Below are 11269 nucleotides of genomic sequence, written 5' to 3' on the forward strand. Positions count from 1 at the left end.
TTATATCAAGATAACCACAAGGCTTTATGATTCTGACAACATAAACATATGAAGCAAGAGTGACATGTTAAATAAATTATTACGCAATTCTCACTTATACGCTACAACAACATTTACAGCTCGGGCCAACACATTTAAGAAAGAAAGACCAAATCTAATTTCCAACTAGCTTCTGTCACCGTAGGACACAAGCAACACCAAAGGACCATCTTTCTCGGGTCACAAGCTTAGACCTCTTTTATATCAACCTAACACTTTTCGTAGCGCATCAACCAGCTCTTCTCTTCTTGAAGGCTCCACCTGCAACAGACATATTCACTTAGGTTTTCCAAAAGAATACAAGACAACGAAGAAACTAAATTTTCATTTCATACCTTGTTTAGAAGATTGGCAAGTCCTTGTGGCAGCGCCGATAGATCCGACGAATTTCCAATCTCTGCAAGTTGATTCAACAGTTTCTGCGCTCTCAACTCGCTCAGATTCAACTCGAAGTTACTAACGTTGTCCTTCCATGTAAAGAACACTTGGTCGTCTGTCCAAGCTTCTTCTTTCCCCTTTGCAATGTCAGATTTGGAGAACCAATCCTGAATTAAACCCATTGCAGATTTATATGATAAGTCGTCTCCTGAAGCTTCTCTTACGTTTTTCACAAGAGAGCTCTCAGCAATTCTCCGGTTGAGCTTTTTATAGAAGAAGGACCTCGAGCCGCTCCACTCCACAACACTTTTGATCACTCCTTTTGCAGCCATTCTCATGGAAGTATCGTGAAGTTCCGCAAATTTGGTGGCGATTTGGATATAAACTGGTAAGAGAAGCTTCTCTCGGGCTTTAATCTGTTGCTGGAGGAGCTCGATATTTGCATAAGCCTCACTTTGCTTGGCATCTTGCACTCTTGCTTTGAGATCGATTAGCTTCGGGTCTAACCTTCCCATGCACTCTAACATCTCTTTCGTTCTAAATTTTATCTCTATCGTTCCTTCTGGCTCAAGCACATTCCCCCTAGCAGTTTCATCAGCATACATTTCAACATAATCTGAATTTATTTGGCTATCAACAACAACCCACGCTCCACCTCGCAACTCTCCCATCTTAGGGATGTACACAAACACTGGCTGCCGATATGTTCTCAGATTTTCTACAATAGTCGAACCTGCCTGAAGTATTCCTTCGAAAAGATCTCTCTGCCCACCTGAAAACCCTCTCCAGTTCGCAAGGATAAACAATGGAAGCTCTTCCTTGTTGAAATCCATGAGCGCTTGAGCTGTCTTGGCCGCAGAATCAGGAAACCAGACTTGCCCTGCTTGTGGAACCACTCTTTCATGAGAGTCGAGCTGTCCTGGATCTGCTGGGATGATCTGCATTACTGTCTGTGTCTCAACCGCAACAACTCCTACAGGTATTCCCCCTAGCTTAGCTCTACCAGTCACTACCGTTCTTGCCCAGCCTTCAAGAGTCTCAATAAAGCTATTTTTATCAAAGATACCGCCAAGCCATTTACCGGTATTGTCGTTAACCCCAGCTATAGCAGCTCGCGGGTCGCAAGAGTTCTCTGGAACGTATTCCACGGTTCTGTCCGGTGGGTCTAAAGGGGCAAGAACAGGAAGAGGACCACCAGCGTAAGCAGGAATGTAGCTCAGCCAGTCGAGAATTGCTGATACACCTTCGAGATCATCTGAGACTGTAAGATGAACAACACCATTTGTGCCCATGATTTTCGGGCCACCAAGTTGCATGTGAGAGCTATAGACCTCACGCCCAAGTAACTTGTTGAGCGTAGAAAAGCCAGTCAATATGATCGGCTGGTCAAGTCTCTGTATACACCGCATACCAAGGCGGGCAAGGTAAGCACCAATTCCTACCGTTCTTCCACTAACAAAGGTCAAAGTAAACGTTTCGTTGTATGCCCTCGAGTAAGCGCCCGCTATTGCCCCACTTCCGGTTAGATTCTCTACACCAATACCATCTTCTTTACCAACGATTGTATCAATCACCCACCTTGTTTCCCCACTAGGGAGCTTTATTTCGTGCGCAATGACAGATGATCCAATCCTTGCATGGTCTTCAGGGCTTAGGTATATATACTGAAAACCATTTTCGGGGGAAACTTCATCCGACCATCCAACTTTAAAGCAGGCTTTGATTTCTTCAGCTACTCCGAGTCTGGCACCAGAATTTGCTGCCAAGTAAATCAAGGGAAGCTTCTTGGCACATGCGAGTTCAGTCACGGCAAGGAAAAACGCGTCCTCTCTAGGACCAAAAGAACCAGCTTTGAAGGTGACATCATTGGCGACTATGAGAAGCTTCCGTCCCATAGGAAACTCAGGAGTCGACATCTCTAGGCTCCAGGCCACCATTCCAAACTCATTGAGACCCGGTGATCTTTCAACTGGCATAAGAGATGTACCTTCTGAATTGGAGAATACAAGCTCTTTAGCACTGATAAGAGTACCCTTGCATGGTTTCTTAACTCCCGGGTGTTGTAATGCCCACAACTGCTCCAAGGCTGTCTCAAATGCCTGAAAAGGAAAACAAATAACAGAGTGGTTGGAAGTAGCCAACAGAGTAAAAAAAAAAATGCGTGAATCTTCTGAATTCAGTAACTAACCAACGGGAAGTCATAGCAATATGTAGTGTTACTCCTCCTTGCGGCTAGACGTTGCCTGTCAAGATATCCCAGTGGCTTATATTGATCATTGATTTGGGTTCCATGCAAAGGTCCCTTCTTGGTAATTGAGTGGTAAATCAAACTGTTTCTCCCACTAGTTTCAACTTCTCGATATATCTGAAACATCGAATCACAGTACCTCATGTCATCGGAGATGTGCACTCTTACTCTCTCTCTATTCAAACAAAAATTTCTAAACCGAACTTACATTGACAGTGCATGTACGGCCTGTGACGTTTGCAACCACAACCCTCCAAGCGCCACTTGCCAGTCCAGAGGACACCAACCACAGCCGCACTTCCCACTCGCACACACCCAACCTATGCATTCTCACTCCAACAGATCTGTGTATCTCATGTGCTGCTTCTTCTAAGATCACCTCGATTGTAGTTTCTTCATCCTCTGCATTCACTTCAACTCTCCTGTGAGAAAAACAGTTGGATATTATTACCATATGCTCTGGCACATTACAAACAATAACTAGTCAAGTACACAGCCATAGCAACCTAGGGTAAGGGACAAGATCATCTATCTGCTGCTCACGCAGTATGCAAAGGAACATATGTGCGTGGTCTGGTTTCATGGCAGCATTATGCGCATTCAGTTCCAGTTCCTCCATGGCATCCATCAAAGATCTAAGAACGCATCTCGACGTAAATGGCATGGAGAACAGTGTTTGGCTAAGTTGCTTATCCTGACCTTGCTGCAACATAAAGCCATCATTCATTGTAGCCTGTCGAACAAGAGATCTCAGGAACATCCTTTTGATTGGCATTGACTTGTCTGTAACAGTATACAAATGCCATTGACGATCTCTGGACGGGGTATACTGTATATTCGAGTATCCTTTCAGCTTATCCTGCACCAGAACAGTAAACAGTCACTAAAAGGAATGTGAGATACTGTACAACAAGAATTTTACATTTCATCGTCGTGATCATACCAACTCAAGGTATATGGACAGAGGAGGCTCAAGATGACGCATCAAAGGCTCTTCTGCATAATAGTGTTTCTCCATAGACCAATGGAAAGAATGTCTCATGGGTGTTCGTCCTTCGTCTCTCTGAATTATACAGCTTATCACACCTACACCTGCAGAACAGAGACTCGAACTCACTTCTTCCTCTTTAAGAATTTTGGCCAGCTTGTCTACTCTTTCCTGAGCTTGGTCCTCGTCCCCACTGAGGCAAACACACCAGAACATCAACAGATTAGGTAGACAACATAGCACCTACGCTAACTTAAAATCGTCTGGCTGTGTTAATTACCTGTCCTGGAGAAGACTCATCTGATTGTTGATGCCCACAATAGCAATGTGCATCATATTGCCAGATAAAGGAGCTCCGGCAGATACATGCTCGTTCTGGTTTGTTTCTGTCAACGCTGCACTTATTATACTTGGCAGAAACTGCAGCGATTTGATTATAACCATTGCCCCCCATTTTCTCTCACTACGCTTCTCAACCAATCCTTTCTCAGGTGTCTCTTGATCATCTAAGCCAATGTTTTTCCTTTCCATATGCTCCTCTAGGAACTCCCAAGAAGCAATAAGACCAGACCGGTGCCATTGCATCCTGATGCTTTCTTTGACGACGTAGGGCTAATGACAAGACTCAAGTTTAAATGAAGCCAAGATTGCCTGTCTAATAAATTGCAGTTGAATAATTAGGGTGCAAGAAAATTAACTCTAACCTGATATAATCTGCGAATATAAGTCTCAACAACTCGTCTTTGAAGTGTGTGATCGCTGTGGTCAAATAGTCCCACGAGAGCATCTTCAACAGCTAAGGATGCGCTCACAAGATCTTCCATTCTTTCATTAATGGCACTCTTCCTCTTGGGAGTATCCATATTTTCCCCATCCTCTGTAAACATTTCTAACTCTGACAGGCTTCTAGCAATGTTTGAACGAAGTTCACTTAATTTGGTCTGTTCGAGTAATTGGCTTGCCTTCAGTGCCAACTACACACACACAAGCCGATTATCAGTTGACGAATATCAACATATTTATTATAAAAAAATAAAGGAACCAAACGCACCTCAGAGTAATTAGTATGGTTTAGTGTCGAGAATCGGATAAGTTTATCTCTGTATGCAGCAGGATTAGGGTAAACAAGCTGCTCCATGAGCCGAAGAACGAGTTTGTTTTTGTTTTTTATGCCCTGAAAAGAATAACAGACGAGCATACTGATTCAATGACATAGTGATGAAGAAAAGAGTAAAATGGCCTGAGAAAGGCCACAGACCTGGTGTGAGAGCACAATATCAACAATCTTCAACAGATCTTTCTTGTATTGCTGACGCATGCGTTCAATAACATCAGCCTGTTCAAATTAAAAAAATTCTTATAAAGACTCCTCAGACATAGCTAGTTACCAAAAAGCCGTTCATTAACTATTGAACGACAAATTACCAGCATGTTATCATTGAATAATTCTTCTACAGATAGGTATTCTTCAAAAAGAGAATGAACAATAACACGGGCATGACTTTCTCTACCACCTTCATAAGACTTTGCAAGGCTCATCAATGGTTCAATGAGCCTTTCAAGGGCACCCCTATCTTTCTCATCACAAGATAATAAATGAGCCTGTCGAAAAAAGTGGACAGCAAAGTTCAGAGAGTAAAACACAAGATATCTCTCGAATTGAAAAACATAATAGGATATCACCTCAAGAATGCCTTTTAAAAGTTTGGCAGGGAAATCTGCGGTGAGAGAGTTCCTGGATATACTCTCAAATTCCCTATACTTGGATTCTAACTGGTATCGAATTTTATAGGAAAAGCATTAGAAGTCTTGGAACTCAAAACAAATAATGCAGAATGGGATACATATATACATATGTCTTTACCATCATTCTGAGATCTTTCGGTAGTCGTGTTGCCAGAACTGCGAAGCACTCTTGCCACTGAAGGAATGGGAGTTCAGGGCTATCAAGGCAGTTAAGCAAGTCTTGAACAACCTGCCATATTTGAGTTTTCTAATTGTCAAATGATGTTTTAAATACCTGGGCCAAATAGGAATATCAAATTGCGTTTACCTCATCTACTTTATGCTCATAGCCGGCAAGAACCATGCGAGCAGCATTTAAAGTTGCAGCACATCTCTGATGAACTTTACCAGAAATTGCCGTTGGAAGCCCTAATCTTGGGAAACCTCCATGGAAGGGTTCGGCCTTTCTTACAGCAGAAGGATCATCAAGATCAAGCTTGGCTATAAGTTCACCAGCCTGTAAATAAAATGTTGGATGTGTTAATCAATATCTCCATCTGTAGAAAGCCAATTTTTGTGTAGCAATGGAGTGTCTTTGACCTGCATGGCTTGTCCTTCAGACATTTTGAAATGTATAACTCCTGATGCAGGTGAAAGAAGTGGCATGCACATCTTCATGACCTCAACTTCCGCGTAGGGCATGTCAGCATCAATACTGCTATTATCTGAAACCAAATACCTCAGCAGCTTGCACGGTGTCTCAGCCATCAACTTTGAAGGATCGTGATCATTCTGAATAATCCAAAAATGACAGATAACTTAATGCTAAGATGATTTGAGAAATAAATGTTTCAAGTATTATGAGAAAACCAAAAAGAAAAATCAGTTGAAACCTGAAGTAAACAAGTTCTTCCGTCAATAAGAAGACGGGTTCCTGCAGCTTCTTCCTCTGCATATATCACATGGCTTTTACCATCCAACTGCAATGACAGTAAGAATCAATGCGAATTCTCTAAGGGGGTTACACATAAGTTCTGTTTTGTAGTATGAAACAAAGTCAGAAAACTTGCCTGCATCAACAGACCTCCATCACGTAGAGTGTGTATTTCTGCTACAACTTCTGAGTTGTTCATTCTTAGCCTGTAGCTTCCTGATCCACCCCGGACCACATCAATCTAAAAACATTTATCTTCGCTTTAGTTAGTCTCGGTAGGAAGACAAGAAATGCAGCGAAGTATAATTGACACTAGACGCATACCGTATATTTACTTCCTTCAATGTTCAGAGACACTTGAGAATGCACAAGAGATATATGCTGCAAATTAAGAGAGAAAAATTAAGCTGAAAGATCATTACGAGGAACAAAAATGCTGTAGCTGATATTAGATTACCTTTGGGGGAATTTGTCCCTTCTCTAGATAACCAACATAATCCGAGACTACAGCAGCACTGGTCGCTGATGCTTTCTGTACAAATAGAACATCAAGTTACTAAATATAAACTTTACAAGAAAAACTGATCCCTGAAAAAGAGACACTTACATAGAGAGCCCCTCCGACAACAGAGAGGTACCATGGAGGCCTCTCTGCCCTGACCCGCATAGCAATTCTACTGTCCAACCAACCAGTGTGAATTTTGTTTTCCCGGTAATCAGAAGCCTGATCAAGAATTTACATGATCTCGTCAGAGAGCGTAGCTATTGTAAACACTGTACATCGCAAACACAGAGTGTACTTTTGTGGGTTGGAAGAAGGAAGCGTACATGTAAAAGGTCAATCGTGTAGTCAACGTTAGTCCTAATTTCTCCACGAATTTGAATTTCTTTAAGCCCAAGGACCATATTTGCTATTGCCAAGGCTCTGGATTCCCCAAATGCAAAAACATGGCCTGAACAGAAGGTTAAAGAAAGTTTCAACAAGGTAAACTCAAGCTGACCTAGTAGCGCACATATTTCATTTAACTTACCAAATTGGGAATCTGAGAACTCGTGGATGCCTCCACCAGACTGTAAGAAAAAGATGGTTGTAAAATTTAAGCCATAGCCACACATAATATAGCAGTGCATATATAGATATATCTACCTTGACAGAGAAGTAAGCCCACACATTTGGCTTGCTTTTAAAACTCAACTCCTGATGCAAGTTCATACGAGTGTTACCCCCACACAATTCTCAGTTAAAAGACTTTAAACTTTTGCATTCCGCAGCTATATATTACCTGTACTTTACCGCTGGTGGGTTTGAATCCGTCATCAGGGTCCTCACTTGTCACGCGTACAGCCACACAATGACCTTTTGGCCTTATAGATTCAGCTTTATCAAAATCAAAAGGGGAGGCTAGCACAGATGTTTTCCTCCAAGAATCGTAACCTCCACCATGTTCTATACCATAGAACCGTCTTATCTCTAACCAAAAAGAAAGTGAAACAGATAGTACATTACACGTGTGCATGGACTAGAAGAAGAACCGCTGCCTCTCAAAAATAAGAATGCAGGCCATACCAGGGATTTGCCAGAGAGGAATTCCCATCCCAACAGCAACTTGCGCAGCAGGAAGATTTATCTCGGCAATCCATTCAGTTACAGGGTGCTCAACCTGACCTCAAACATCAAGTTAAACAGGTCTTCAACCTCTCAAGATAGAATTTAAAACAAATTTTTTTCAGTAGTATGAAACCAACCTGTAACCGAGGGTTAAGCTCTAAGAAGTAGTACTCCCCCGTGTCCATGCTGTAGAGATATTCAACAGTAGCTGCTCCAACATAGTTAACACTCTTAGCCAACCTTCTACCAGCCTGTTCAAGTTTCTTGATGGTTTCTTGCGGAGCCACGGTAATTGGACCTTCCTCTATGATCTGCAAAACATAAAGTAAGAAATCATGCAAAACTTGCCTCCGCCAATAAAGGAGTTAGACAGTTAAAACTGAGTACATAAGAATACATTACACGAAGTATTTCTTTGAAACAATATAATTAAACTCCAGAATCAATCATTGAAAACCTTTTGGTGTCTTCTCTGGACACTACAGTCCCGGCTATGCAGAGCTGAAACGTTTCCGTATTGGTCACAGAGCAACTGGACCTCTAAATGCCGACTCTAGACAAATACAAAGAACAGCCACATTATTACTAAAATCTCTTTAGCATAATACCCATATAAGAACTCCGATATGCTTAGATCAAGAGATGTAGTTAAGTAGCAATACCTGTGAAGCAACCTTCATTATAAATATCGGTGATCCAGGGACCTCACCCTGAACTTGCTTGAATAGAGCCCTAACCTCATCAGCATTATGAACCTAAAAAAATAAAACCAGAATAAGAACACTCATAGTCTACAATGAAAAGAAGAGAGTGGCATTCAAAAAGCTTATGGACACAAGCTAACCTTCCTAATGCCTTTTCCGCCACCACCCCATGATGCTTTAATCATTGCTGGGTAACCCACGACTTGACAACTAGCAATCGCTTCTTCAGTTGTATAGACACAAGCTTGCCTGTAGATCTCCTCCGGTATCGTCACCAAGCTGCTATCTGGAGGTATTTTGACCTGGAAACATAAAACTTGGGTCATTTTGAAACAATTCTCTAGTAAACAAGTTCAGCGTAACGGGACACAAAAATTACTTACATGGGATCCACTCCATGGTAGAGTAGGTACATCAGCAGCTTGTGCAATCAACGAGGAACCAATCTTGTCACCTAATGCTGCCATTGAAGCTGCTGGAGGACCAAGAAATATAATTCCTTTTGCCTTCAACGCATCAGGTAACTCAGGGTTCTCAGATGCATGACCCCAACCAGGCCAAACTGCATCCACACGTGTTACTTCAGCCATCTGCACATAGTAGACAAAGATGAATTCAGGATTAAACTCAACAGATACAAAACTTCTTCATGAGGTATTATTATTATTACTATTGGTTGTATTCACCCACCTCAACGATAAGCTGAACGTTGGCATAATTGTTATTGTTAGTTCCTCCGGGAACCTCGACAAACTGATCAGCGATTCTGATATGCTCGGCATTGATCCTCATGTCTTCAGGAGTCGCCATCCCAACCAACAAAATAGCTCTCTCGGTGCCAAATGTTTCGTAAGCCCATGTTCTGACACTGCGTATAAACTTAACAGCTGCCATTCCATTGTTAGCGATCAAAATGCTATGGATTGGCCTTTTCCCTCCAAGTGCAATGCAAAAGTCATCCACTTCAGACACCGAAACATGATTTCTACCGGGAGTTTGATACCCGTTAACAGAGCCAGCCATTGTTATTCTTCTGTAAAACAAAGACATAGTGAAACAGGAAACTGATATAATAAAACCCCTTAGATACTATCACTAGGAAACAGAAAATAATGATCTTGATCTGCTTAAAAATATCCGCAGATGACAGCATTGCTTTGTGTATTTTTTATTAAATGAAGATGCTCACAAAAAAAAAAAAAAAAAGAGAAGAAGAAGATGACAGCAATGTTTTGCTGTATTTTAGAAGAAGAAAAGTATACGACAAGCAAAACACAATCATAAGCAAAGATCTCTTGAAAGTTAGAAATCATCACAAAATACTCTTTTTGAAAAGAAAAGAAAAAAACTTAATTATCTCTTCCGATAACCAGTTTCTTGTAGAAAGGAAAACAAAATCTGAGAGATCTAAAAACCAACTAACGATGAAAACACTCCACATCCCGGAAGAAAAAAAAAATGAAGTGAGAAACTCTAAGAGGTAGCTCCAATAAGGAATTGAAATCAGGAACTACAACTCATCTCAAATAACAGCCAACACAAGAGTAAAGTTCAGATGGTGAGATCAGGAATAATCAGCAGTTAGGAATCACAAACCCCAATTAAAGAGAAAGTCCGAACCTTGTAGGAAAAGCTGAGAATCCCAATTTCAGTTGAGAGAAGTTAAAGAATCATCTCAGAGCAGAAGAGAGAGAGAAGGGTGGGTTTAAAGAGGCGGGAGAGGGAAGAAGAGAGTTAGGTTGGAGTTAGAGGAGACGGAAGGAGGTGGGGTCCGAAGACTTAATAGTGGCAGATGAAGAAGATGAAGGTGTAGAGAAAAGAGTGCACGTGGTCTCTGCCTCCGCCACACTCCACACCTTCTCCATTTTTTTTTCTTTTTCTTTTTCTTTTTCTCTTTTTTTTTTGGTTAGGAGGCGCCGTAGTTGTTCCTCAGCTACCTCTCTCCTCATCAAACCTTCCACTCTTGTTTTTTCCGCACTCTTTTTATTGGTTCTTACATTCTGTTAAAAACAAAAAAATCTTTTGTTGTTATAAAAAGAACTGAAATTTTATTATATCGCGGAAATTTGAATAAGGGCAAAATATTATACCCGTAGAAATAATAACACTGATATAGAGAGATAGTGTTTCTTATTAAGGAGAAGAGAAGAGTTTTTGGTGTGTCCTTCAAATCGATCGTTTATATAGAGAAAATATCTACTGTGTAAATAGTGCAGCGGGCCCCACATCTTTTTATATTTCAAACATTACGGCTCCTCCTTTTGACTTTCGTAACACTCCCCCTTGGGGGCCGGTGTCACTATCCGCTCTCGCTTAACGTCTTTGTTGCCTCGTTAAAAACCTTTCCAGGAAAACCCAATGGGAAAAACCATAGTAAGGTAAAAAGAGTACAACTACGTAAGCTCCCCCTCGAATGAACAATCATAGATCCTTCTGATGGCGCATCCCAATGTTGTGGATGTGTTTTCTGAATACCGAGGTAGGGAGTGATTTTGTGAAGAGGTCGGCTGCATTGTCGCATGATCGAACATATCTTACTTCAATCTCTTTATTCTTCTCGAGCTCTTGAGTGTATGAGAAGAACTTCGGAGGTATATGTTTGGTTCTATCGCTTTTGATATATCCTTCCTTCGTTTGAGCAACA

The 11269-nt window shown here is 41.4% G+C and overlaps 1 protein-coding gene across 3 annotated transcripts; it reads right to left on the bottom strand.

Annotated features, from left to right (window-relative positions):
• Positions 1 to 10548, bottom strand: LOC106311006 (acetyl-CoA carboxylase 1). Of its 3 annotated transcripts, none has more exons than XM_013748235.1 (32): positions 10246 to 10548; positions 9316 to 9658; positions 9009 to 9215; positions 8766 to 8927; positions 8584 to 8676; positions 8379 to 8474; positions 8059 to 8232; positions 7880 to 7973; positions 7596 to 7783; positions 7460 to 7510; positions 7344 to 7383; positions 7141 to 7265; positions 6920 to 7036; positions 6770 to 6844; positions 6637 to 6693; positions 6449 to 6553; positions 6272 to 6358; positions 5979 to 6170; positions 5707 to 5895; positions 5518 to 5628; positions 5337 to 5426; positions 5079 to 5255; positions 4912 to 4989; positions 4705 to 4827; positions 4358 to 4627; positions 3934 to 4265; positions 3609 to 3846; positions 3172 to 3524; positions 2874 to 3087; positions 2606 to 2782; positions 375 to 2516; positions 244 to 300 (listed from the first exon to the last, which is right to left on the bottom strand). In XM_013748235.1, the coding sequence occupies exons 2-32, from the start codon at positions 9646 to 9648 to the stop codon at positions 244 to 246; spliced, it is 6747 nt and encodes a 2248-aa protein (XP_013603689.1). In that variant the 5' UTR covers positions 9649 to 9658; positions 10246 to 10548. The 3 variants fall into 3 exon arrangements, with proteins under 3 accessions (XP_013603687.1, XP_013603689.1, XP_013603690.1); XM_013748236.1 differs by having other exon boundaries at positions 10222 to 10548; XM_013748233.1 differs by lacking the exon at positions 10246 to 10548 and having other exon boundaries at positions 1 to 300; positions 9316 to 9648.
• Between the last annotated feature and the right edge of the window lie 721 nt (positions 10549 to 11269).

This window comes from Brassica oleracea, chromosome C8 (genome assembly GCF_000695525.1).
Source record: "Brassica oleracea var. oleracea cultivar TO1000 chromosome C8, BOL, whole genome shotgun sequence".
Taxonomy (NCBI): domain Eukaryota; kingdom Viridiplantae; phylum Streptophyta; class Magnoliopsida; order Brassicales; family Brassicaceae; genus Brassica; species Brassica oleracea.